General features: G+C 41.9%; 1 protein-coding gene across 1 annotated transcript in view; it reads right to left on the reverse strand.

Annotated features, from left to right (window-relative positions):
* LOC105395447 (inositol 1,4,5-trisphosphate receptor) overlaps positions 1-23,365 on the reverse strand; it is a 90,531-nt gene that overhangs the window by 11,077 nt on the left and 56,089 nt on the right. The window contains exons 28-55 of the mRNA XM_048631075.1: positions 22,010-22,148; positions 19,399-19,526; positions 18,797-18,928; positions 17,788-17,925; positions 17,172-17,305; positions 16,361-16,430; positions 15,806-15,921; positions 15,234-15,369; positions 14,559-14,704; positions 13,447-13,597; positions 11,852-11,972; positions 10,609-10,751; positions 10,123-10,304; positions 9,634-9,745; positions 8,930-9,038; positions 7,429-7,569; positions 6,926-7,017; positions 6,502-6,631; positions 5,841-5,951; positions 4,906-5,048; positions 4,340-4,520; positions 3,789-3,894; positions 3,276-3,399; positions 2,810-2,908; positions 2,400-2,537; positions 1,568-1,760; positions 1,023-1,145; positions 272-444 (exon numbers count right to left, since the gene is read on the reverse strand). Coding sequence (XP_048487032.1) covers positions 272-444; positions 1,023-1,145; positions 1,568-1,760; positions 2,400-2,537; positions 2,810-2,908; positions 3,276-3,399; positions 3,789-3,894; positions 4,340-4,520; positions 4,906-5,048; positions 5,841-5,951; positions 6,502-6,631; positions 6,926-7,017; positions 7,429-7,569; positions 8,930-9,038; positions 9,634-9,745; positions 10,123-10,304; positions 10,609-10,751; positions 11,852-11,972; positions 13,447-13,597; positions 14,559-14,704; positions 15,234-15,369; positions 15,806-15,921; positions 16,361-16,430; positions 17,172-17,305; positions 17,788-17,925; positions 18,797-18,928; positions 19,399-19,526; positions 22,010-22,148 — 3,711 coding nt within the window. The remainder of the gene's footprint in view (positions 1-271; positions 445-1,022; positions 1,146-1,567; positions 1,761-2,399; positions 2,538-2,809; positions 2,909-3,275; positions 3,400-3,788; positions 3,895-4,339; positions 4,521-4,905; positions 5,049-5,840; positions 5,952-6,501; positions 6,632-6,925; positions 7,018-7,428; positions 7,570-8,929; positions 9,039-9,633; positions 9,746-10,122; positions 10,305-10,608; positions 10,752-11,851; positions 11,973-13,446; positions 13,598-14,558; positions 14,705-15,233; positions 15,370-15,805; positions 15,922-16,360; positions 16,431-17,171; positions 17,306-17,787; positions 17,926-18,796; positions 18,929-19,398; positions 19,527-22,009; positions 22,149-23,365) is intronic.

The following is a 23,365-nucleotide window of genomic DNA, read 5'->3' on the forward strand; positions in this document are numbered from 1 at the left end:
CAGGCTCTGCCTAGCTTGGGGTCGGATGGCCGTGTGAGATGTCCCCACATGTTTATTTTATTTGCTTCGCTCCGCCTTAAATAGTTTTCCCGAGGGTATTCCGGGATTAAAAGTAGCCTATGCTCTTTACCAGGGTCTAGACTAGACCATATGTATACCATATTTCATTCAAATCCGTGCAGTAGTTTTGGCGTGAAAGAGTAACAGACAGACAGACAGACAGACACAGTTACTTTCGCATTTATAATATTAGTTAGGATAGTACACTCACAGTGAGCATCCCCAGGGTCCACAGTGCGGGCTCGGGCCCCGCGCAGTAGATCAGCCGCACCACCAGGCTCGCCAGCAGGGTGCGTACTCCGGATGCTCTGGGCAGCAGGGTCACCAGCGCGCCGCCGGCTAGGAACACCAGCCACACGACTAGGGATGCGTGCTGGCCGAGTTCTGGAAGAAAATGATATTAGTAAGATAGTATATACCTATTCGTACAGGGTATTATTAGACCTACTCGGACTTAAATTACACTTAGGGCCTGTTCCACAATGTCTGGGTAGTGGCTACCTGTCGGGTAAAATACATGCTGTCACTCTCTGTTATTATTTTTTTGACAGTGACAACATGTATTTTACCCGACAGGTAGCCACTACCCAGACATTGTGGAACAGGCCCTTAGAGGACTTTAAATTGGGCTATAATGAAAAAGGTATACATGGGACTAGTGATGCACCTATTATAGGCATAATATGAAAAACATACTTTCATAATTATTGTCAAGGAATTCTTCTTCTGAATGTTTCAACTGCCGGTTTTTGGTTAGACTAATCGTTTTGGTATATTATCATGTATCTCAGCTTGGCATGTAAGGTGGAATTTTATAATGGCTAGAATGCGGAGCAGTATTTTTTCATCAGAAGAGACCCACAATAAAAGTGGCTCAGTATGTCGAACACATTAACCTAGCAACGGAATCGCCAGTGATAAAATTCCATCCTGAAAAGTGCATTTAAATAGTAGCTACTCACTCGGCGTCTCCTCTTGAAAGGGATAGAAGAAGGCGACGATGACGTTGATGAGAACAGCGAAGTTGAACAGGATGTTGCTCCAGAGGGACATGTACGACGACACCCAGAAGAGGAGCGGCTGGCCTGTGGGTGCAATTGTAGTCATTAGTTGAGTGTGAGTACAGTTTGAGTACAATGCACTATCACGGTAGTTTAATATCTGTAGAGTCGTAATAAGATGAGTAGTTGTACAGTTTATCTATTTAAAATAAATTCTAAATAAATAACACAGGTTGTCTGTGACAGTTTGGATCTACGAAGTGGGATGACTTGTTAATTTAAGATTGTTGGAAATTCGTGAAATTAATACTTTATAATAAGTAGGTACTTTATTGAACATGAGATCAATTATGTAGGTATATTATTGATCTTTTAATTTATTTTTCAGACGAATGTTTATCTAACACTCAGTTTGTCGTACAAATATCTGTACCGTAAAAACAAATATTAATAATTTTTATAATTTTGGCGCCTGAAAGACATGAAAAGTCGTAAAACCCAAGTACCTCTGAGTTTCTTCTGCCACTTCATCTCATGATGCAGATGCTCCAGTCTGCTGAAGAAGTCTGCCACCTTGCTGCCCTGGTCATCTCTCTCCGCTGTGGCTAGAACCCGGTGTTTACTCTCCGTGGGGAGGTACTCGCATATCTCCGGGATCGGGAAGACGATTTGTTCCATGCTGCGGTCTGTTCGGACTATCTGTTGGAGGTGGGTTGGAGGTTAGGTTAGATTCGTGATTTTAATCATGAATATTATACAGGGTGTTGCAAAAAGGGTATACTAAGCCGAAACTTACATGTGCAGCATGTTATATCTAAGCCCGAAACTGAAATCAGAATTTCAAAATTCGCGAAAAAAAAAAACCATTGTCCATAGTAAAAAAGTCACGTGACCAACAAAGTTTCTATGGAAAATGATTTTTTTTCGCGAATTTTGAAATTCTGATTTCAGTTTCGGGCTTAGATATACCATGCTGCACATGTAGGTTTCGGCTTAGTATACCCTTTTTGCAACACCCTGTATATCATCCTTGGGGCAAGTTGTTCAGTTTGACAAGTAAGACCGTGTCAACAGCTTCACATACGACTCGGTTAGATATTATGACTTACTTCTGAGATTTAGTTAACCCATGCTACTTTGGGTATGTAATTCATCTATGTTTGCATTTTGGTTTGTAGCGGTGTATCATTTTATCATGGCGTCATATAGCTCTTGGAATATCATTCTTTAAATATTTTGTGAGAGGGCGAAGTTTCTGTACGTGACTCTCTCGCGTGGAACTTTTGTTGGTAGGTATTTTATTCATTTATGACCCTAGCTGGACATAGGGCTCGTCACCTCGATCTGCGCGGTGTGTGTGCGATAGTATTGCAGCGCATGCGCGTGGGGCCCGGCCGGCGCGGCGCGGACGAGGCGGGACAGCTCCTTGTTGTGGGCCGCCAGCTGGTGGCAGAGGATGTAGATGTTGTGGCCCACCTGGGGAGGAATATAGGTGTAAGTATAGCCAGCTGCATAAGAAAGGGTACACTTTTGGACCATTTAAAAGCACACTTCACAAAGTATTAACAAATAAAGAAGGTCAAAATCACACACATGAAATACTTAGTTACAGTTATATGAACTAAACTGTTGAATCAAACACTCGGGGCGGTTATAAGTAATATTACAACAGAGGAACTGAAACATGGCGGAAACGCGTCGATAATTACTAAAGAGTACAGCGAAAAATAGTCATTTTTATATATTACTTCTTTAGGCGACACCCCCTGCACGGGTGAGTCGTCATCAGAGTCGGAGTCGGCGTCCATAGAGTTCTCTTGATGGAACGCGGAACACGCCACGTCCACCTGTAAAAAAATACTATTAGATGTAGGGTCTTTACACATGAAGTGAATTAGAAGTAAGTTTTGAAAATATTTTTATACATTTGCTGTCTAAAACAGCTTCACCAATACACAAGTATTTTGAGAAGTCATAGGCAGCCTAGGCTTGTTAGAATTTTACGTAGATCTTCGGGGATGACCCAAACCGACTGGACCAACGACCTAAGACAGGTGGCCGTAGTGGCTGAATGAGGAAAGCTGAGGACGGTGTTGTGGCACTCCTTGCCAGTAACCTATGTCCAGTAGCTGACGACTATGGATCGATTGCTGTGGCACTCCTTAGGAACTGCCTATGTCTACTTACGGGCTGATAATGATAAAGTGAACATACCAACTGTTTAGGGTCCATATTGTACAGTATTCTCTCGGCATTATTCTCAGAGTCGTTACGGGATTCCATGATGGCGAGGAGCAGTTTAGACGCGTTGTTCTTTAGCTCCAGTACTAGATCCATCCTGTAAGGGTAAGATAGTGGTTGGGTTATAAAGGAGAGTGGATTTCGTCACTGTAAGAGCGATACTAGAGATGAACCTTATTTGCAACAAACACGGCACACCGGCATGTTTTGAATTACTTATTGTACTGAAAACATAACTAAGTATAACTGCCAGTAATTCCGGCATCATCTAGATTCAAAATGTTTTCATAACTACACCTAAAATTGGTACGGTAAACCTTTATGTGGTCTGCATTATAATGAGGTTAAAATGTTCGTTGACGCTGATTGATGTAGCAAGAAGTCAATAGAAATATGTAGGTAAGTATTTTTCTCTAGGTAAATTCCCCATCCAACAGACGTATACTCTTCCGCATTTAATTGTAACGCAAATTTAGAATATCCTACCTAGTCTTCCCGAGCGGGTTGATGTCGTTCAGTATGAGCGCGGTGATGATGTCGAGCCCGTTGCTCTCGTGCGTCGCGATGCAGTTCTGGTTCTCGTGGCATGGGCCTGAAACAAGCATTGTTTTATTAAAGTGTACAAAAAAATATTATAATTTTAAATTGGTTTATAACTTTTGCAGGGCTAAACCGATTTTGATGAAAAATATACCAAAATAAGGAGTATTTTGGTATATTTTTTATTATGAAGTCGCCTAAAAAAACCAGACCAACAAAATAACACCCATCCATTAATGTGATAAACTATCGTAATATTCAGTAATTTGAGCATAACTTTTGAACGGCTGAACCGATTTCGTTGAAAAATATACAGAATGATTTTTTATGAACTCACCTTTCTAACTAAAGAACACCCATTCCAATGGCTTCTTCCATTTCGGACCTATATATGATCTATCAAAACTCATATTATAGACACTTGGTAATCCTAAACGCCACACACGACACTATTCAGCTTCACGTGACATAGCCAGTCTGTAATCCTAGCCACTCACCCTGGCAGTACTCGGTGAGCGTCTCCAGCGTCTGGTCGATGAGCGCCACGTTGCCCTCGTTGATGTAGAGCCCCAGCAGCCCCAGCCCGCCCGTGGTGGAGCCGCAGATGCAGTCCAGGAACACGAGGCTCTCGGAGACCAGGTTGTAGTTGGACTTGTTGTTTTGGTTGCGGAGGAGGTTCTGGAAGAGGGGAGGGGAATTTTTAGAAGCAATAATACTTATGATGTTGTGTTGGGAGGCTTTCAGGAAAATGAATCATTTTCATGATATAAACGACATGAATGAAAGCCAGAGCGGATAATTTGAAGCGCAGGAATACGCATTCAATACGTGCATATTTGTGCAATAAAGTATTAAATAAATAAAAACAAGGTCATTTTTGCGGGTTAGGAAAACTATCCTTTAGTTTAATCAAGAATGATGAATGTTAACGATGTTCCAACGCTGATCAGCTATTTTATGTTCAAAAACATTGCGTTATTCCAAGTTTTATTTTCATAAACACATAGCATAATTATTGCAAAGTTTTTTTCATAAATACACAATAATAAATGCTACAACTTACTTGTAAGTCCGGATTATGGTTCTCACAAAGAAGCTGAAGGAATCTCAATATCGGCTTCATGACGGCAACCTTCGCTGGCAACACGTCCGAGTTGCCTGGAGCACACTTCTTTTCGGCCATAATCTCCTCCAAAACTGATGTTCCTATAGAGAAAACGGCTTTAGTAACATCTATCTTACAGTTCCAAAGTTGCTAGAAATTTCATTCTACCCACTACTAAACATTGTATTGTGTTTTGTGTGTTTTAGTAAAATAAAAATATAAAAGTGTATAAAATACTTAAAATAATAAGCATACCTGCTATAAACAAAATACCTGCAAATAAAATAATTCGAAAATTGTACTGTGTTTTTTATATTGTGAATAATTATGACGTGCAAACATGAGTGTGATGTGAGTGTATGGGGTAGATAAAATATATGGTATGGTGGCTTAAGACCAAGGTATTGGATTGCATGAACGGAGCGTCCTCAAATGTCAACCTTCCCTGAACAGACCGCAACAGCTAATCTGACTGATTAATCCTTTCACCACGGTGGCAAAGCCTACTCCAGATATATAAGTGATGTTTGGATAAGTTTCCAAAATATGGTGCCACTTTAACTTGCACTTGTAAGAATTTCGTCGAAGAATTCACGGGGCGGCAGTCATAATATATTTTTTTATGTAACAGTAAAACAATATATTCTAAAATTATCATTAACCGTTAGCTATTATTCATAAAGAAGCCGTCAAATAAATACATTTTATTTGTCACTTGTTCGTTTTCAAGGAAAAATATCTTTATTTATAAGGCAAGAATGTGTAAATCAAATATCATGATATATTTTACAAAATAAAGTGATAAGATTAGCGCGCGGACCCGAGATCACGAGCGACTCGTCTTTTGCCTCGTCTTATCGTGCTTGTCTTGCGCCCCATGCTAGTCTACTGACCGTGCGTCATGGTGTGTATGTCGGAGTAGGCGTGCAGGGCGGAGCCGCACGCGCCGGCCACCTCCTCGTCCATCTCTTCACCGACCACTAGCGGGCCCGGGGACAGCTTGCCTGCAAATATTATTATACATGTATTATTGTTATTAGCCCGTTCACAATTCGATATGTGGGGTTAATTACCAACTCCTGAATTACAAATCCTTAAGCACCGTCGCTCGCTTGTTAAATCTGACGTAACTTTACGTATCTGACAGATGTTTGACAGGCGAGCGACGCTGCTTATAGATTGTTAATTTCGAATTTGACGGTGGTTGTACCGTAGCGGAATCACTGTATGTAAAATCGCGTGTCCGCGTTCCCTTGCTGTCAATTTGGTTAACTAAAAGAATTAAATAAAAAAAAACTCTAGTTAATTTACAACGGGTGCGTCTTTTACACCCTGTATTATTTACATTGGAAATGGTGTAACTGTAACTGTGATATCTGCACATGTTGCATTTATGAAAGAATGATAAAGAGCGACCGAGCGAAATAGCGCGCGATGTCGTCGTGTGGTTTTGACACATATTTCTATAGAATTGGTAAGTATAGAAAAGAAATAAAAAGAGCATTCGTCAAAATGCATGATATCTAGTGTAACTGTAGAACATCCTCATCTCACCATCAACACTAATATGCTTGGTCTTCTCAGCTAAACTAGCTCGCTGCTTGTCGGGCGCGGCGGCGGCCGTGCTGTTGGTGGCTGAAGACTTGATCTCCTGTTGGGCCTCGCGCATCTTGTCGTAGAATACCTGGGGATTTATAGGAGCATGTTTTACACTTGTGTTACACGTGTTGACGTAGACTAGGTGTGGATTGATATAAGCATGTTTTACACTCGTGTTACACATGGCTCATGAATCTTGTCGTAGAACACCTGCAGCTTGCAGATTTTACACTCGTGTTATAATGGCCATTTACGCATCTTGTTGTGGACAGCTGCGGATTTATACGGACATGTTTTACACACGTGTTACTGTGGCCATGGTGTGATTATAATAATTTTTTAGGTCAAGGTAAAGATAAAAAAAAACTGAAATAAGTACCTTGAAAAATGCTTGAGATATTTCGCCGTTTTGCAGCTTCTTGAAGATGCTGTGTTGGATCGTTGGGTTTCCACCTTCCAGCAACGCAATGCCTGCAAAAGATATTAAAATTTAATTACTACGACTTTTGTACGAATCATCCTACGGGTGTTGGCTACTCTCTCATTGAAAAACCGCTCTAGACCGTTTTTTTTTTTAATTTAGCGTGTAGCAAGCTAAGTCCCAGTATTAACACTTAGGATACTTTTATCCCGGAATTCCCACAGGAATACCTTCCTCGGGGAAAGCTAATCCTCAATAAGGGCTCACCCAGCTGTATAGCCCTGCGACAGCGTCTATCACGCGCGCTAGGAGGGTTAAAGACACAACTCCAGAAGGGATAACAACACCAGTTTAGTTATAACTTACCCAGTTGTATAGCCTCCAGAAAAATGGCGCATTCTATGGTACTCGCGCGGTTGAAGGGTTAACACCACAACGCTTGAAGGGTTACCACCACTCACCCAGCTGTATAGCCTCGAGGAAGATGGCGGGTCGGTTGGTGCTCTTGATGACCAGGTCCACCACCAGGTCCGAGGCCCCCTCCTTGTCCAGCCGCGTCTGGACTTGAGACAACGTCTGCCCTGTGCGCAGGAGCACGCGCGCTGGAAGGGTTAAGGTTTATTGTAGTAGGTGACAAAGAATTTGATAGATGTTGTGTTTGTTGGAGAGTGTGACGTAGTAGGAAGAATTTGATGAATGTTATTGTTAGCTAAATTAGACTTGTCATGGTCATGTCACGTCTAAGTGTACCGTATTTTTGGCCAAATGGGGCTACAAATAAAACTAGACTATAGTGCATATCTAAGATTATTTCTAGTTATTCTAAACAAACGTTTTGAACTAATAAGCATCTAGTGCCTAAGTGTGTATGGTATATACATATAACGTGTTGTTTATGAACATGGTATGTGTTTATGGGATGTTATTTAATATGTATAACAAACCTCTTTTCGGTGCGTGATGACTGTCTGAGTCGCATGCGCAAGAAAAAAAATGTAATTCTAAATCTAATCTAAAATCTAAACAATTTTATCATTATTATACACTAATTTAGTAACATAATGAATTAAATATAAATTTATTTATAATATGCTAAAGATATAAACCTTCTGCTGCATATATTTAGGTGCTAAGGTTGTCTAAATCTATATTTAGTTGTGTTACTAGGACTAAATCTAAGTAGTGCTTTACTATTTTGTAAACAGCTGTGTATGATTCGCATCGCTCTAAGATTAATTTATGTCACATATTTAAAATAATAATCATTTATAAAAGTCATTTCACGAGCAATGAAAAAGTTCCACACAACAGGTAAGTTATTGTTACTAGAACTTTTACATTGCTCGCCAGTGTAGTATGAAACGCCTGAATTAAAATTACACAGCACTTTATATAAGGCAGCAACTACACTATTCTCTATTGCCACCTCTATGAACCTTTAATTTTATTTAAAATTCTACAGTGAACAATAGTTTTTATAAAAAAGTAACTGAGACATATTGTAAGGCCGCTGTTCCTTATAAATACTATACGTGATTTCATTGATTTAGGCAAAAATGAACGGCGTCTATGTACATGTACAGTATATAAACCCTTAAGCCGAGGGTCCACTGCGAGCTGAACTAAATTAGTTCGCATAGTTGAGAAACACAGTTTTTCATACATGTGCGTTCACCGCAAACTATGCACTAGCTATGAATGAATAACTGTCAAAAGTATGCGAACTAACTTAGTTTAGCTCGTAGTGGACGCTCAGCTTTATTGTAAATGCTATAAAGCCTATCGTCGCCTTGGAGGTCAATTAGTCAAACCCAAAAAAAATAAGGCTAACAATGATTGTCCACCGTAGACTTTAATTCTGAATCGTTTTGTATACCTAACTCATTTTCGCACAAAATTTGTGCGTTAGACTAGTTGACCTCCAAGCTCCAAGGTGACGCTATATCCCTGTTCCAGTCATACCTCCAGGCCCATGAGTGACGGCGGAGGGCGCGGACGGCGGCTGTATCTTGGGCTCGGACTTGCGACTCACGAAGTATTGTGAGAGCAGCTTGTTGCGTAGCTGGTTGCCCTGTTGATGTGGAATTATGGAGTTTATTTATTATTTCCTTCATCATCAGCCAATAATCATCCACTGCTGGACATAGGCCTCTTATTTCCTTACATATTTTAAAAATAGCCATCATGTGGAATCAAGTGAACTTGAAAATTTGAAACTGAACATTCGATGCAATATTGCTTCGAATGATGCACAGTGCACACCCAGCTGCACTCGGATTGCTGTGGGTTCTAATCCTGGGATATATCATTGAATTCTTTAGAAATTTTAATATATTTCTACCATGTGCTTTTATGGTGAAAGAAAACAACGTGAGGAAACCTGTACAGGGTACACAAAAATGCAGATTCTAGGTGTGTATCCTGAGTGCATTAGTAAGTAGATAGCAGGGCTCGCGACCTACATGTACTATAGAAAAAATAAGTTGGGACCACCCTAGGGATCATTTTCCTTTGCAGACATCAGCCATAATAGCTCGCTCTGGACAGGAGGCGCAGGGAGAAAGGAATTTCAACGTTTTTTTTTCGATAGTACGTAAGTACAATAATGTCCCTACTATGTATGCATATAGTACTTGTTCACAGCTTAACCCAGGGAAAACACTTACCTTCTCCCCATATTCGGGGTCGACGGCCATCATCTCCCGGAGCGTGCGCAGAACCTTCACGCACAGCTTCTCCTCCTTCTCTTCTAGAAGCTTCTCCGTGTGCTGGATCAGTCTGGAAACAAGGTATTCTGCTTAGGATGTCGGTGAGGAATACTAACTTATCGGAAAGGCTAGCACGAGGCGCAATTAAGACGTGACAAAAGTGCTAGACCATCAGGCCTAGGATTTGTCATCGCCGTGAAAGGATTAAAAAGTCATCTGACCAACAAATTTTAAATTTTTACCGAGTTTGTTTTGAATTATTTGCGGATAAAGAATCTATGATTAAATGGCGAATAGACTCGGTCTGGTCCGTTGCAATTAACAATATTCAGTCGACATTTTTGGTCGTGTTTCGCAGTACAACTCACCTAGATATAAACACATTAGTGGTATGGTTCTCTCTGTAGAACGGCTTGTACAAGATGTCCACCAGGAGGGACAACTCACCTAGATATAAACACATTAGTGGTATGGTTCTCTCCCTGCGCGTGGAACAGTAGATGCGGCTTGTACAAGATGTCCACTAGGAGGGACAACTCGGCCTGCAGTAGCGGGCGCAGTTGTTCCTCTAGCAACGCCACTATTTCCTGGAGGCCCTCCATCACTGAACGGTCGTTGTGGAGGTTCGACTGTAAGGGAAAACACATAGAAATAGATTATTTTACTGTTGAGAGAGTTGCCATCGCGATAATATCAGAAAAAGCTAGTTATGTCGATGATTTAAGCAAGGTAATTAGTTTAGTTTAGACTGTGTAAACAGAATTTCTTGAGGAGTCCTAGGCTGATTGCCTGCTCCATGTCAAAATTATTTATTGTTATGAGACTACACTGATATCGATTCTGTAGGCACACATTCTAATTTTAGAGCTGTGTAACTAAAAATTCTAACATTATAAATTAGAACACTGAGTCCAAAAAATGTGAGTAAATCACCTGTGAAGCCATTTTTTCCAGTTTCGAAGTCTTGGAAGCTAACAGCCACTTGCTGGTCTGCCGCGAAAGTGTTGCCGCCTTCTCGAACACACCCTGTATTTTCGCTTCTAGCTCCAGGGGGATCGCTATGCCGCGGGTCTTTGCTGTAATTAATGATGTTTTGGGTATTAATGAATTCATATTCTAGAATTGCAGCTCCAAGTGATACTGGAGATGGGCTGGCTTTTTATTGCTGGCTGGAACAATGTACAAAATTGAAAAAAAATATTATTATTCGAGGCATTTCATATTGAGGTAGGTATTTCATACAATATTGCCATAGCTTATAAACAATAGAGAAAGACATTTGCTTTCTATTCGAGTTGAAGGGAGATAATAATAATAATTATATCAGAGACTCATCAAAGAGCGAAAAAATAACAATATAAGTTACATAGAGATACAGGGAGAGGCTGTAGAAATATAAGGATTTCATTGGACTTAATCGGTCATAGATATCAATTTTCGTACATTTTTATCCGGCTACTAAAAAGGAGGTTCCCAGTTGAACATGTTTGTATGTATGTATGTAAATTTGTTCGCGATTATCTCGCGTTTTGGTGAGCCGATTTTGATTCGGTTTTCTATAAAATGTTTACATACATATACGCATTCAGTTTAGTCTTTAGCAGTAGGCTTTGATCATTATGAAAGTATTTCCTCACCGACTTCGCTGAGCGTGCGTATGCACTTCTCGACGTTGAGTTTCTGCGCGGGCGACAGCCACGGGCACTGGTAGATCTGGAACGTGGTCTGCAGCAGGCTCACGAACACCGACCGACGTCTCACAGACGAAGGATTACCCAGTCACTCAGTACAAAATGACAATACCTACTTAGATAATACACTGTAGATAGAGTAAGCAAGCGCTGCATGTTAAAATATGCTAAAACGCTGAAGCCGAATCGTACCGTACAGCGAGCGTTAGCTTCGTCAAGAAAACCGAACCAGGACGCTTGGCCGGGAGATAGTTATAAGGCGCAAGTAAATAGAGTGACGGAGGCGTGTCCGGACGTTTATAAGGAACAGTTGATACGTCAGTCGTGGAAGCTTCTTTCTTGCATCCGACCTAGCTATTCTTAATCCTATTAAAACATGTTTCCTTTGTACAGTATAAGGCAGAGAAATCTGACCCCTCTCAGAAGCATTGTTACTACGAGAGGGGGGTCAGGTTTCTCTGCACATGACCGTACACTATACTCACCGACTTCGCTGAGCGTGCGTATGCACTTCTCGACGTTGAGTTTCTGCGCGGGCGACAGCCACGGGCACTGGTAGATCTGAAACGTTGTCTGCAGTAGGCTCACGAAGATCGACTGACGGGTCTGGAACACGGGAAATATATTAATGATGATGTAAAAAGTCAGATGTCAAAATGATATTTCATTATCTTTTAACCGAGTTTTTCTGGCTTAGCAGCGTAGAGAAAGATATTTAAAAAATACACAAATTGTTGGCAACACCGACAGATTGCCATAAAATAAAGTTGAACCGGGTTTTTTGTGTCTCGCGCTATATCGCGCTTCGGGAGCTCACAGATTAATGGAACCATAAACGGATATGCCAAAGAATGATTAACTTAACTTACTTGCCGATTGATATCCATAGTAGAAAGGAGGCAGTAAAGAGAATAGTATTATCAGTTATATCCTTTAAATCACATGTTAATGTAGGTAGGACTTATGACAAAAACCTCCAGTCAGTTTTGTAACGTGACTTTAGTAGACAAGCGTACATGATCATACTTTAATTGCCCTGTGTTGGATAAAGACCACCTTATAAATACGCCAAATTACCCGTTCCTATGCTGCTGTTACCCATAGAGAAAAGAACACTACGTTATACTGTTACCTACCAGAAGGCGCAGAATTAACATTTTTCAAACAATAAAAATTATGCTATCACATCTCTTTTTGTAGATCTTTCAATACTTCTTCCTACTCCCACTAAGGTATCGGTCGCCATCTTCACATTGTTTATTTGTCACACCAGCTACAAACCTGCACAGTGGTGCTCTGGTCGCTGAAGGGAGAGTTGAAGAACGTGCATATAGTATGCACCAGCACGTCCGTCACGTAGTTGAGCCACGCCTGCTGCTCCGCGTCCAGCACTGATGATGGACAGGACCCTGGTGTGATGATGGACAGGACCCTGGTGTGATGATGGACAGGACCCTGGTGTGATGATGGAGAGGAGCCTGGTGTGATGATGGAGAGGACCCTGGTGTGATGATGGAGAGGACCCTGGAGATAGGAAGACAGGGGTGCTGTGACACGCCAGCTACAAACCTGCACAGTGGTGCTCTGGTCGCTGAAGGGAGAGTTGAAGAACGTGCATATAGTATGCACCAGCACGTCCGTCACGTAGTTGAGCCACGCCTGCTGCTCCGCGTCCAGCACTGATGATGGACAGGACCCTGGTGTGATGATGGACAGGACCCTGGTGTGATGATGGACAGGACCCTGGTGTGATGATGGAGAGGAGCCTGGTGTGATGATGGAGAGGAGCCTGGTGTGATGATGGAGAGGACCCTGGTGTGATGATGGAGAGGACCCTGGTGTGATGATGGAGAGGACCCTGGTGTGATGATTAAGAGGACCCTGGTGTGATGATGGAGAGGACCCTGGTGTGATGATGGAGAGGACCCTGGTGTGATGATGGAGAGGACCCTGGTGTGATGATGGAGAGGACCCTGGAGGTAGGAAGAGAGGGCTGCTGTGACCACACCAGCTACCCCTGATGCTGGAGAGGAACCTGGAGGTAGGAAGACAGGGGTGCTGTGACACGCCAGCTACAAACCTGCACAGTGGTGCTCTGGTCGCTGAAGGGAGAGTTGAAGAACGTGCATATAGTGTGCACCAGCACGTCCGTCACGTAATTGAGCCACGCCTGCTGCTCCGCGTCCAGCGCTGATGATGGACAGGACCCTGGTGTGATGATGGACAGGACCCTGGTGTGATGATGGACAGGACCCTGGTGTGATGATGGAGAGGACCCTGGTGTGATGATGGAGAGGACCCTGGTGTGATGATGGAGAGGACCCTGGAGATAGGAAGACAGGCGGGATGTGCCCACACCAGCTACCCCTGATGATGGAGAGGAACCTGGAGGTATATATGAACAGAGGGGTGCTGTGACCACACCAGCTACCCCTGATGCTGAAGAGGACCCTGGAGTAAGAAGAGAGGGGTGCTGTGACACACCAGCTACAAACCTGCACAGTGGTGCTCTGGTCGCTGAAGGGAGAGTTGAAGAACGTGCATATAGTGTGCACCAGCACGTCCGTCACGTAGTTGAGCCACGCCTGCTGCTCCGCGTCCAGCGCTGATGATGGACAGCACCCTGGTGTGATGATGGAGAGGACCCTGGTGTGATGATGGAGAGGACCTGGTGTGATGATGGAGAGGACCCTGGTGTGATGATGGAGACGACTCTGGAGGTAGGAAGAGACGGGTGCTGTGACCACACCAGCTACAAACCTGCACAGTGGTGCTCTGGTCGCTGAAGGGGGAGTTGAAGAACGTGCATATAGTGTGCACCAGCACGTCCGTCACGTAGTTGAGCCACGCCTGCTGCTCCGCGTCCAGCGCTGATGATGATGAGGAGGAGGATCCTGGGGGAAACATACAGGGTGTTGCAAAAAAGGTGATGAAAGGGAAAGAAAAAAAAACATTTTCCGTAGAAACTTTGTTGACGGATCCATTACAAGTTATATCTGCCAAAAAACCGGATACTATTGGACTTTATTTTATAACTATCATAGCATTATGCTGAGTCAAAAACCCTTTGCAATTAATACACATGTTGCTTGTCTGTATCTTAGCGTCTTCCTGTCTGTGCGTTATATTACAATGGTATGTATATTTTGTTAAGTAAATAAACCTTTCATCTATCTATCTAGTATACCTGACGGCGCGACCCTCGTGACACCCGCCATGTCTTGCAGGAAGGACCGCTCGAACAGCTGCCACATGTAGTTGGACGAGTAGATGTCCTTCATCTCCACCTCGGTGTCGATGTAGCAGTGGTTCAGGAACCCTACGTAGGCTTCTTTCACCTGGAGAAGTATCATTTATAGAGCCGCCAATTAAAAAACATCTAAATCGTCGCGTCTGGTACAGTATAAGGCAGAGAAATCAGACCCCTATCAGTAGCATTGTCACTATGAGAGGAGGGTCAGGTTTTTCTGACCGTATATCTAAATTGTAGGTATATTAAATGAAATGAAAATAATTATAAGGAGGTAGGTTCTGTAAATTGGAATTAGCATTATGAATAAAAAGTTACGAGTACCAAGCAGTTTCTAGTGTTATTTATGGGAGGATAAAAGTGATACTCTCAATGAACTGATAATAACACAGTTTGTAAATTATTATACACAGTACCCAAGTGTGTGCACAGAACTCTCTGTTCTATAGATATCAGAGCCCCATGGGACGGATGTCCAATACGACTAGCGAGAGCTAGGGGCAGGGTCCCTTAGATTGGCCGCCATGGCCGAAATTCGGCTTGGAGGACATTATTAACACTATTGGAATCTAACTTGTCAATTAAATGAGAGTTAATAAATTAAATTATTAATTTACCTCAGGTATACAGTCGGGGTTGGTGACAGTGTTGACGATGTCATCTAGCGGCAATAAGCTGTGACACTTGATCTCAGTGTAGACATTCTTGCCCATCGTGCAGCATGTCAGCAGCTTTACTAGCTCGATGTGGTATCTGAAATAAAATGCACATTTTACTTTACAAGAATAAATGGTCCCATTGATGTAATGTTCATGTGGAAAGAGGCTACCGCCACTAATGGGTCTGTTTTATCCATACTGAAATCCTTTCATATTTTAATCTTCTGTAAAAAAAATACACGTTTCTATGTGTATATTATTTACGGACCACAAAATCATGACGTCGCTGCCAATATAATGACGAAGAATCGTTATCTCATTTATATTTGAAGTTTTTGCAAAAGCTGCACCTGACACTGCTTTTAGCTTTTATTCCACCTGATTGCACATCCACCCATCACGTCCCCACTGCTGGGGTACGGGTCTCCTTCCAAAGAATAAAGGAGCGGCGGTACTGGCGCATCATCTTGCCTGACAGACACAGAGACTCATAACACCACTCGTTTCACGTCTGTGGCTAACACACTGACCTGAGAGCTTCAGGCATCTGCTTGGAGCGGCGGTACTGGCGCATCATCTCGCGGAAGTTGTTGAACGACACCTTGTCGTTGTAGAACACCAGCACGTCTTCACCGGCGTTCACCATCTGATAGAAAACAGATAGAATTCTTATCAACTAGCCTTTGACAAACAATATGAACAAGATGGATTGTGACGTAAACAAAGACGCTAAATACTGTCCGCATTTTGTTTACTTTTAAACCGAGATAAACGTTTTAAGTCCCAGCTAATAACAACCATTGCACCAATGAATAAAGTCACAAATCTTCTAACCGAACAAATTCAAAATAAGAGGTCGTTTGGAAAGTGAGGTGTTATTTGTCGAGAAGTTTCTTTTGCACCAGCACTCCAGCACTCTTCGTTTATTGTTTTATGCTTCCTCTTAAATCTCTTTCTCTATTAAAAAAAGCGCATCACTGTCCGTTGTGTAGTTTTAAAGATCTATAAGCATAGCCTATAACAGACAGACGCGGGAAGCGACTTTACTTTATACTATGAAGGTGATAGTGAAAATGTGACCTTACCTCCTGCATCACAAGGTCCTGACTTCTCCTGATGTAGTGGTTGTCTGCCCTTACGACTGTGTGAAGGAATCTGAAATTTACCACACAAATGTTTCAATAATGCATGCGCTTCATAGTCAGCAAGGCCCTAGAGAAAAAGAAGTCCTAGCCAGGGATCAACTGGCCACTGTAATACCGCCAATGTTTTAATCCAGGGTGTCAGCTTACTACACACTAAACATAGAAAAATTACCAGCCGTTTTCTTATGAAAGAGTAACAAACGGGTATACTAAGCCGAAAGCTACATGTGCAGCATGGTATACCTTAGCCTGAAACTGAAATCAGAATTTGGAAATTCGCGAAAAAAAAAACCATAGAAACTTTGTTGGTCACGTGACTTTTTACTTAGAAGATGGTAGGTAGACAGGTGACTCACTGTAGGTAGGCGGGCCGGCGCCCCCGGGACTCGATGCAGTGCACGAAGTGAGCCACCACCTTGTCGTTGTTCTTGTGAGCGCATAATACAGCGTTGTCTTTGAATATGGCTTACTAACTATTCCCGCAACTTTCTTATCGCCATAAAAAGTATTATTTTGGGAATTTTAAGGTTAAAAGTAGCCTATGTGTTAATCCAGGGTACCAGCTTGCTACATTTCAAATTTTACCAAAATTGGTCCAGTCGTTTTCCCGTTAAAGGGTAACAAATGTTCTAACCAACTTTCACATGTATTAAGTATAAAGATTTGTAGGATTTTTCAAGGCTACAATCTGCCTTTTTAGCCTTAGTTACTCGGTCTTGGTACTTGGTAGGCAGGTATTTAGGTGACTCACTGTAGGTAGGCGGGCCGGCGCCCCCGGGACTCGATGCAGTGCACGAAGTGAGCCACCACCTTGTCGTTGTTCTCGTGAGCGCACAACACGGCGTTGTCTTTGAATATGGCGCACACTGTCTCAGCGTCGCGGACCTGTGGAGAGGAAAATATGTTGTAGAGAACTAGCCTGCGAGCTTCGCCTTAAGAGCTTTTCCCGTGGGAATATAGGGATTAAACGTAGTGAATTTACTCAATAAGTCTTTCATTCACCCAAAAAGTTGCCTGGAAGAGATCGCTTTTAGCAAAAAGGCCTATTGGGCTTACTCTTTCTTTGTAATGTAATTTATGTTGTGTGTTTTTCAATAACGTTATATTGTATTGTATTGAATATTTAAATCTAGGGTGACATTTTCCTGCATTCCAAATTTCGCTTTAATAATATGAGTAGAAGGGGAAGTTATTAGGTAGGATACTGGGTTTTGGACGGATAGATGGTACTTACTCAGATATTATTCTTATTTAGGGTAGTCTATGTATTGTGTTTTAGGTCACTTTATTTTTTACATAACCTCTCTCACCAACATAAAACGTGACTCATCATACCGGATAGTGACCGGATATCCGTCTCGACTCACCCCGATGTTGAGGAACAGGTCCAAGTGTCGGTGAAGAAGCGCCTGGTTCTGCTGGTTGCGCAGACAGAAGTGCTGAAGGAACGAGTGAGCGAGAGAGAGGAGCTCGTCCATTAGCATGTCGTCTTCGTCGTGCGGGACCTGGGGAAAGGAAAATGAGGCAATTATAAGCTATATGTATCTATAAAAGGGACAGTTTTAACTTGCAAAGTATAACGTTGCAAACAAGACATGTGAACACTAAATAAAAACATCCTAAGTATACAGCTTATGCTTAATTAAGCTTAATGAAGTTAAGTTTTATAGTGCTTAATTTTGTGTAGGTAATGTGGTAATCGTCTGTTATTACACCTTTTTGAATAAAATACTTCAGGCTATACCACTCATTTAGATAGTGAGCTATCTTTAACCATTTACTACCAATGTGCGAACCACTAATACTATCTCTATCTCTATCTCGGTCTAATTCAATAGGCGGTTCACCGGATTTTCAGATTCATTCGGATGTATGCGTTTTATTAGTTTACAGATATCATTTGTTACAGATATCAGTTCCAGACAGTACCTGTAGTAAGTCCAGCACCACATTGTGAACCCCGATATTGCGCAACAGACGCTGCTCCTGTCTCCGCGGCTTGCGGGGGTCGCCCGGTATCTGTAGCTATCTATACGACATGTCGCACCCTCAGCACAATAATAAACTAACTCGAAAAACTGACATTATCAAAATCGCAGAATTTTGAGTTGAGTCGATATTGTACTAAAGGTGCGATGTGTTCCGGACAGTGCCTGTTGCTATGTATACAACATGTCGCAAACCTTAGTACAATAACGACCTAACTCAAAAACTGACATTATCAAAATCGGAAAATTTTGAGTTGAGTCCATATTGTACTATAGGTGCGACGCACCCTTAGCACAATAATGACCTAACTCAAAAAACTTACATTATCAAAATCACAAAATTTTGAGTTGGGTCCATATTGTACTGAGTAATTTTTTTTTATTGTACCTGTAACAAGTCCAGCACAACATTGTGCACCCCGATATTGCGCAACAACCGCTGCTCGTGGCGCCGCGGCTTGCGGGGGTCGCCCGCGCCGCTGTTGCCGTGCGTGCAGTAGCGGATCATGCGTTCCAGTATCTGTTGGGACGAGAGAGTGATCAGTTGGGACATGTGTGTTGAAATGAGATATTGATCAGTACGTTCGAATGAGAGATAATATCTTGATCAATCGGTTTAATATATGTTGGGACGAGAGAGTGATCAGTTGGGACATGTGTGGTGAGATGAGAGATAGTAGTTGGGGTCACAGGAAAAAGACGCGGTGCTGAAAACTTAGAACATGTTATTTAACGAGTGTCAAATCAGGTTAGGTTCCAAAATTCGATTATTTCCAAGAATCCATTACTAACAGATAATTGCTTTATTTGACCTCAAGTATGTATGATGACATACACATTATCTACTACAGCAAGGTATAGCTTGATTCTTTTTTACACATTTTTTAATGAGTTCTGTTGCGCTTCTTGGTAGACACGTATATCCAGTATACACTACTGGAAAGAGGATTGTTGACCAAGATTATCTTCAACAGTAGAATGTAACCTCACCTCCTTGATCTTCCGATACTCGTTGATGTGTTCGCTCTTGCTCGCTCGTCCGGGGTCGAGTACGTTGTCGAGCGACGCGTTACGTTCTAGCGTCGCGCCGCCCGCGCCCGGCGCGCCCGTACGCACATCTACACAGAATTACATAGAATAGAAAATATAATAGAATATATTTATTGACAAAAACTTAAAATAAGAGGGAGGTAATTTTATGAGTATATAGCTGGGAGAAATATCCCAGGACAGGAAATTCTGGAAAAGAACTGTGGAGGTCATATGCTCGTGGAGTTAGAGGAATAATCATCATCATCAAATATAGCAGTACTGAGATCACGGAAAACAGAAACAAACGATGTAATAATGGCGGTCGCTTCATAAGTGGGGCAACGAAGGCGTATTGACCGGCCTACCATTAGCATTCGTCACGTCAGGACGATATAATAATTGTGTGTCCACCAAAACTTCTAATTTTTAGCTCTTTTTATGCCATATTTATCTATGAAAAGAGCTACGACCTTCATTCCGCTTATCAGGCCGCTTCTGGCCTCCTTTCAGAACCAGCGCTCTAAAACTTACAATAATCCTGTAGGCTTTACAGGACGAAACTAAGTCAGTACCTACCTAATATAAAGTAACCCTCTTGTTGTTTAATTTAAAGTAGGTAAATTATCTCGTTACCGCTCTCATCGGCTATGTCGCCGCGTCCCTTGTTGAAGACCCACAGCTCGGACTTCTCCACGCTCTGCCGCAGCAGCTCCAGTCACCGACACATTAGCAATCAACAATCCAGAAGCAGTATCGCTTTATCTGTCAAACATCTGTTAGATCCATACAAGTTACATCAGATTTGACAAGCGAGCGACGCTGCTTAGGGACTGTTGATAGATAGATTAATTGCTAAAGTTCAGTGATGGCACACTTTCATTTCATCAAGCATGCGGGATCGCTTCATGCTTCTACCACCAGTCATCCAATCATATGGCTACCAAGGCTTTTTATGGTCCTTCGAGACGGATCCAGGTGGATGTGACAAACTGCATTAAACTGCATAATCTTTCGTTCTACCCTTACCGCTCTCATCGGCTATCCCGGCGCGTCCCTTGTTGAAGACCCACAGCTCTGACTTCTCCACGCTCTGGCGCAGCAGGTCCAGGTCCTCCTAGCACCCGCACCCATTACAAACACGACTAGCACCTACCTACCTGATTAAGTATTATTGTAGGGGAGCGGGGGGCTAGTTGTAACAGGGGTAAGTAGTAACAAGCATTTTTTACCTACATAATAGAAGAATATTAATTTAATTTTCAATCCAATGTACTACTTAATACGCAATGTATCATTTAAGCGTGGTAAGCATCCCGCCGGACGGCGCAGGAAGCGGTGCTGTGCAGGCGCTCCGAAAAAGCCAGGTTTCGGACTTTTTTTCGTTTATACGAAATTGACTAGCATAAAATTCATATTGTTTAGCAGTTTTTGTTTAACAAAAATACATTTAGAATTTGTTTAGTTTCATTATAATTAATTTTAATTTTACAACAATTAAGCGGTTTAATTTTTAAAAATATTATTTTAAAAACCTGTCCTATGGGGTATGTTGTAACAGTTTTGCGGGGCTAGTTGTAACATGTTATAAATTACCCCCTTATGTATTTATTAGTTATGAAATTTCGCGTCCGTACTTAAATTTATTCTTTTAGTATTTTGAATACTTCTTCGTTTAAATTCCTTAATTTTTATTTTAGAATGATACACTACTAAAGAAAATCTACACGTGCTACCCAAAGTCAAGATGTTTACGAATTGGCCTCTGCTGAAGGCTTAGAAAATAAAATCAGTGTACGAAAAGCCGCAAAAACTTTTAATTTATGTCATGCATTTTTATATAGATATGTGAAAAAGAAGAAAAGTAACAATTCTTTATCAGTCGGCTATATATCAAACCCAGATTGGTTTTTCAAGAGGAAGAAGAAGCTAAAATATCTTAGTACTTGCTTACTTGCTTTAACATTTACTTTGGATTGCTTGATTACTTGAACATTTAAAACCTGTTAAGTGTCTGAAGTATTTTTATGCCTAAATCTTTAAAAAATGTAAAACTGGTATTCTATTCCTAATGTTACAATTTGCCCCCAGCTTGTTACAACTAGCCCCAATCAGGGGGCAAGTTGTAACGCCCGCCACTTTTTTTTCAAAAGCGTTTTTACAAAAAGCCTTGACAGTTTTGATTATAATTTTCTTTGAAATTGATAGATGGATAGTTGTTAATTGGAATAGTATTGCTAGATTTCCTGAATACTAAACAAGTAAGTTTTCATAGCCAAGAAACCAAAAAATGTTACAACTAGCCCCCCGCTCCCCTACTGTCACATCTAGTTCTACGCTTTCGAAGCTTGGGGCCGCGGGTTCGAATCCCACTCAGAGCAAACATTATCGTGTGACGAACACTTCTGTCTGATTGTCGTTTATCTATTTAATATGCATCTATCTATGTATTTGTGTAGATATAGCAGATATCCGACTCTCATATCACATGCTCTGCCTAGTTTGGGGTCGGATGGCCGTGTGTGAGATGTCCCCACAATCCCACATATTTATTAATTTTATTTTAATTTACCGCTCTCATCGGCTATCCCAGCACGTCCCTTGTTGAAGACCCACAGCTCGGACTTCTCCACGCTCTGGCGCAGCAGGTCCAGGTCCGCCTTGATCTGCTTGTACGACTCCACGTCCGCGTCCGACACCAGCAGTTGCACCTGGAACCAGAGGTTAAGGGTCAAATCAGACGTACCACAACCACACCACAGCCACAACCACGCCGTGTGGTCGGGAGTATATTTTGTATTGAAAATGAATAATCCAATTCACACGTGCCACATTTTGCCGTTGTTATCGACCACCTGTGTAATACGACCACATCGCAACCACATCGCGACGGCAACGCCGCCATGTGGCGGCGGCACCGCGGCCACCTGTTCTCCGTATTAACTGCACACCGTATTAACCACAGCTTGACCACATTATTTCGCTGCGACGTGGTGTGGTTGTGATACGTGTGAATTGACCCTAAGATTAAGCCCCAGTTTCACCATACTCTGTTAGGTCATAACAAGGGATTAGTTGTTGACTTTTGACACATCTGTCAAGAATTTGATATGGAGATGACTTATAATTGATGAACCAATACCTGGGGTTAAAGCCCCAGTTTCACCATACTCTGTTAGATCATAACAAGGGATTATTCGTTGGCTTTTGACACATGTGTTAAGAATTTAATATGGAGATGACATGTAATTGATGACATTACAATGTAACAGGGGTCTTAATGATCTAGCAGACTATGGTGAAACTAGGCATTAGTCATTTGAAATCAGAAAAAGACGTTTTTTGCGTTATTTACTTATACCCGATTTCAATGACACTTTAAAATACATTTAAAATAGACGTGGTGTCACACGAATTTCAACATTTTTATTGATGTACAGAATCGAAGCTCGTGTGTTTCAAAGTTAATTTTAATCTTGTTGTATATTTACAATACGGTCTATGAATTTCAGGGTTAGACTTATTATACACATTACTTGAAGTATACCCACAAAAAGTAGTAAACAATCAACCTTATCAAATGATGATTCGGAGAATTTATCTAAATATAAACATCCCATATTGGCAGTGGCTGGCATACATACACACACATTCAAACATACCTAACTTCAAAACCACAATGTAGCCGATTTCGAAGCAAAGCTCCTGCTACCCTAGCACGGGGCGCAAGACGCGCAAGACAAGACGCGGCTAAAGTTTTGCGTTTCGCTCACTCACATCGCGCGGCTTCGAGAGTGAGTGTAACGGAATACTTTTCTCATGTCTTGACATGCGCGTCTTGCGCCCCGTGCTAGGCCTTCTGGTTAAACAAAAATTTGTCCACAGAAAAAGCGACAGGAATTCGGTATTGGCGGTACTAAATTTCATA

The sequence above is a fragment of the Plutella xylostella genome, chromosome 27 (assembly GCF_932276165.1).
Source record: "Plutella xylostella chromosome 27, ilPluXylo3.1, whole genome shotgun sequence".
Lineage (NCBI taxonomy): Eukaryota > Metazoa > Arthropoda > Insecta > Lepidoptera > Plutellidae > Plutella > Plutella xylostella.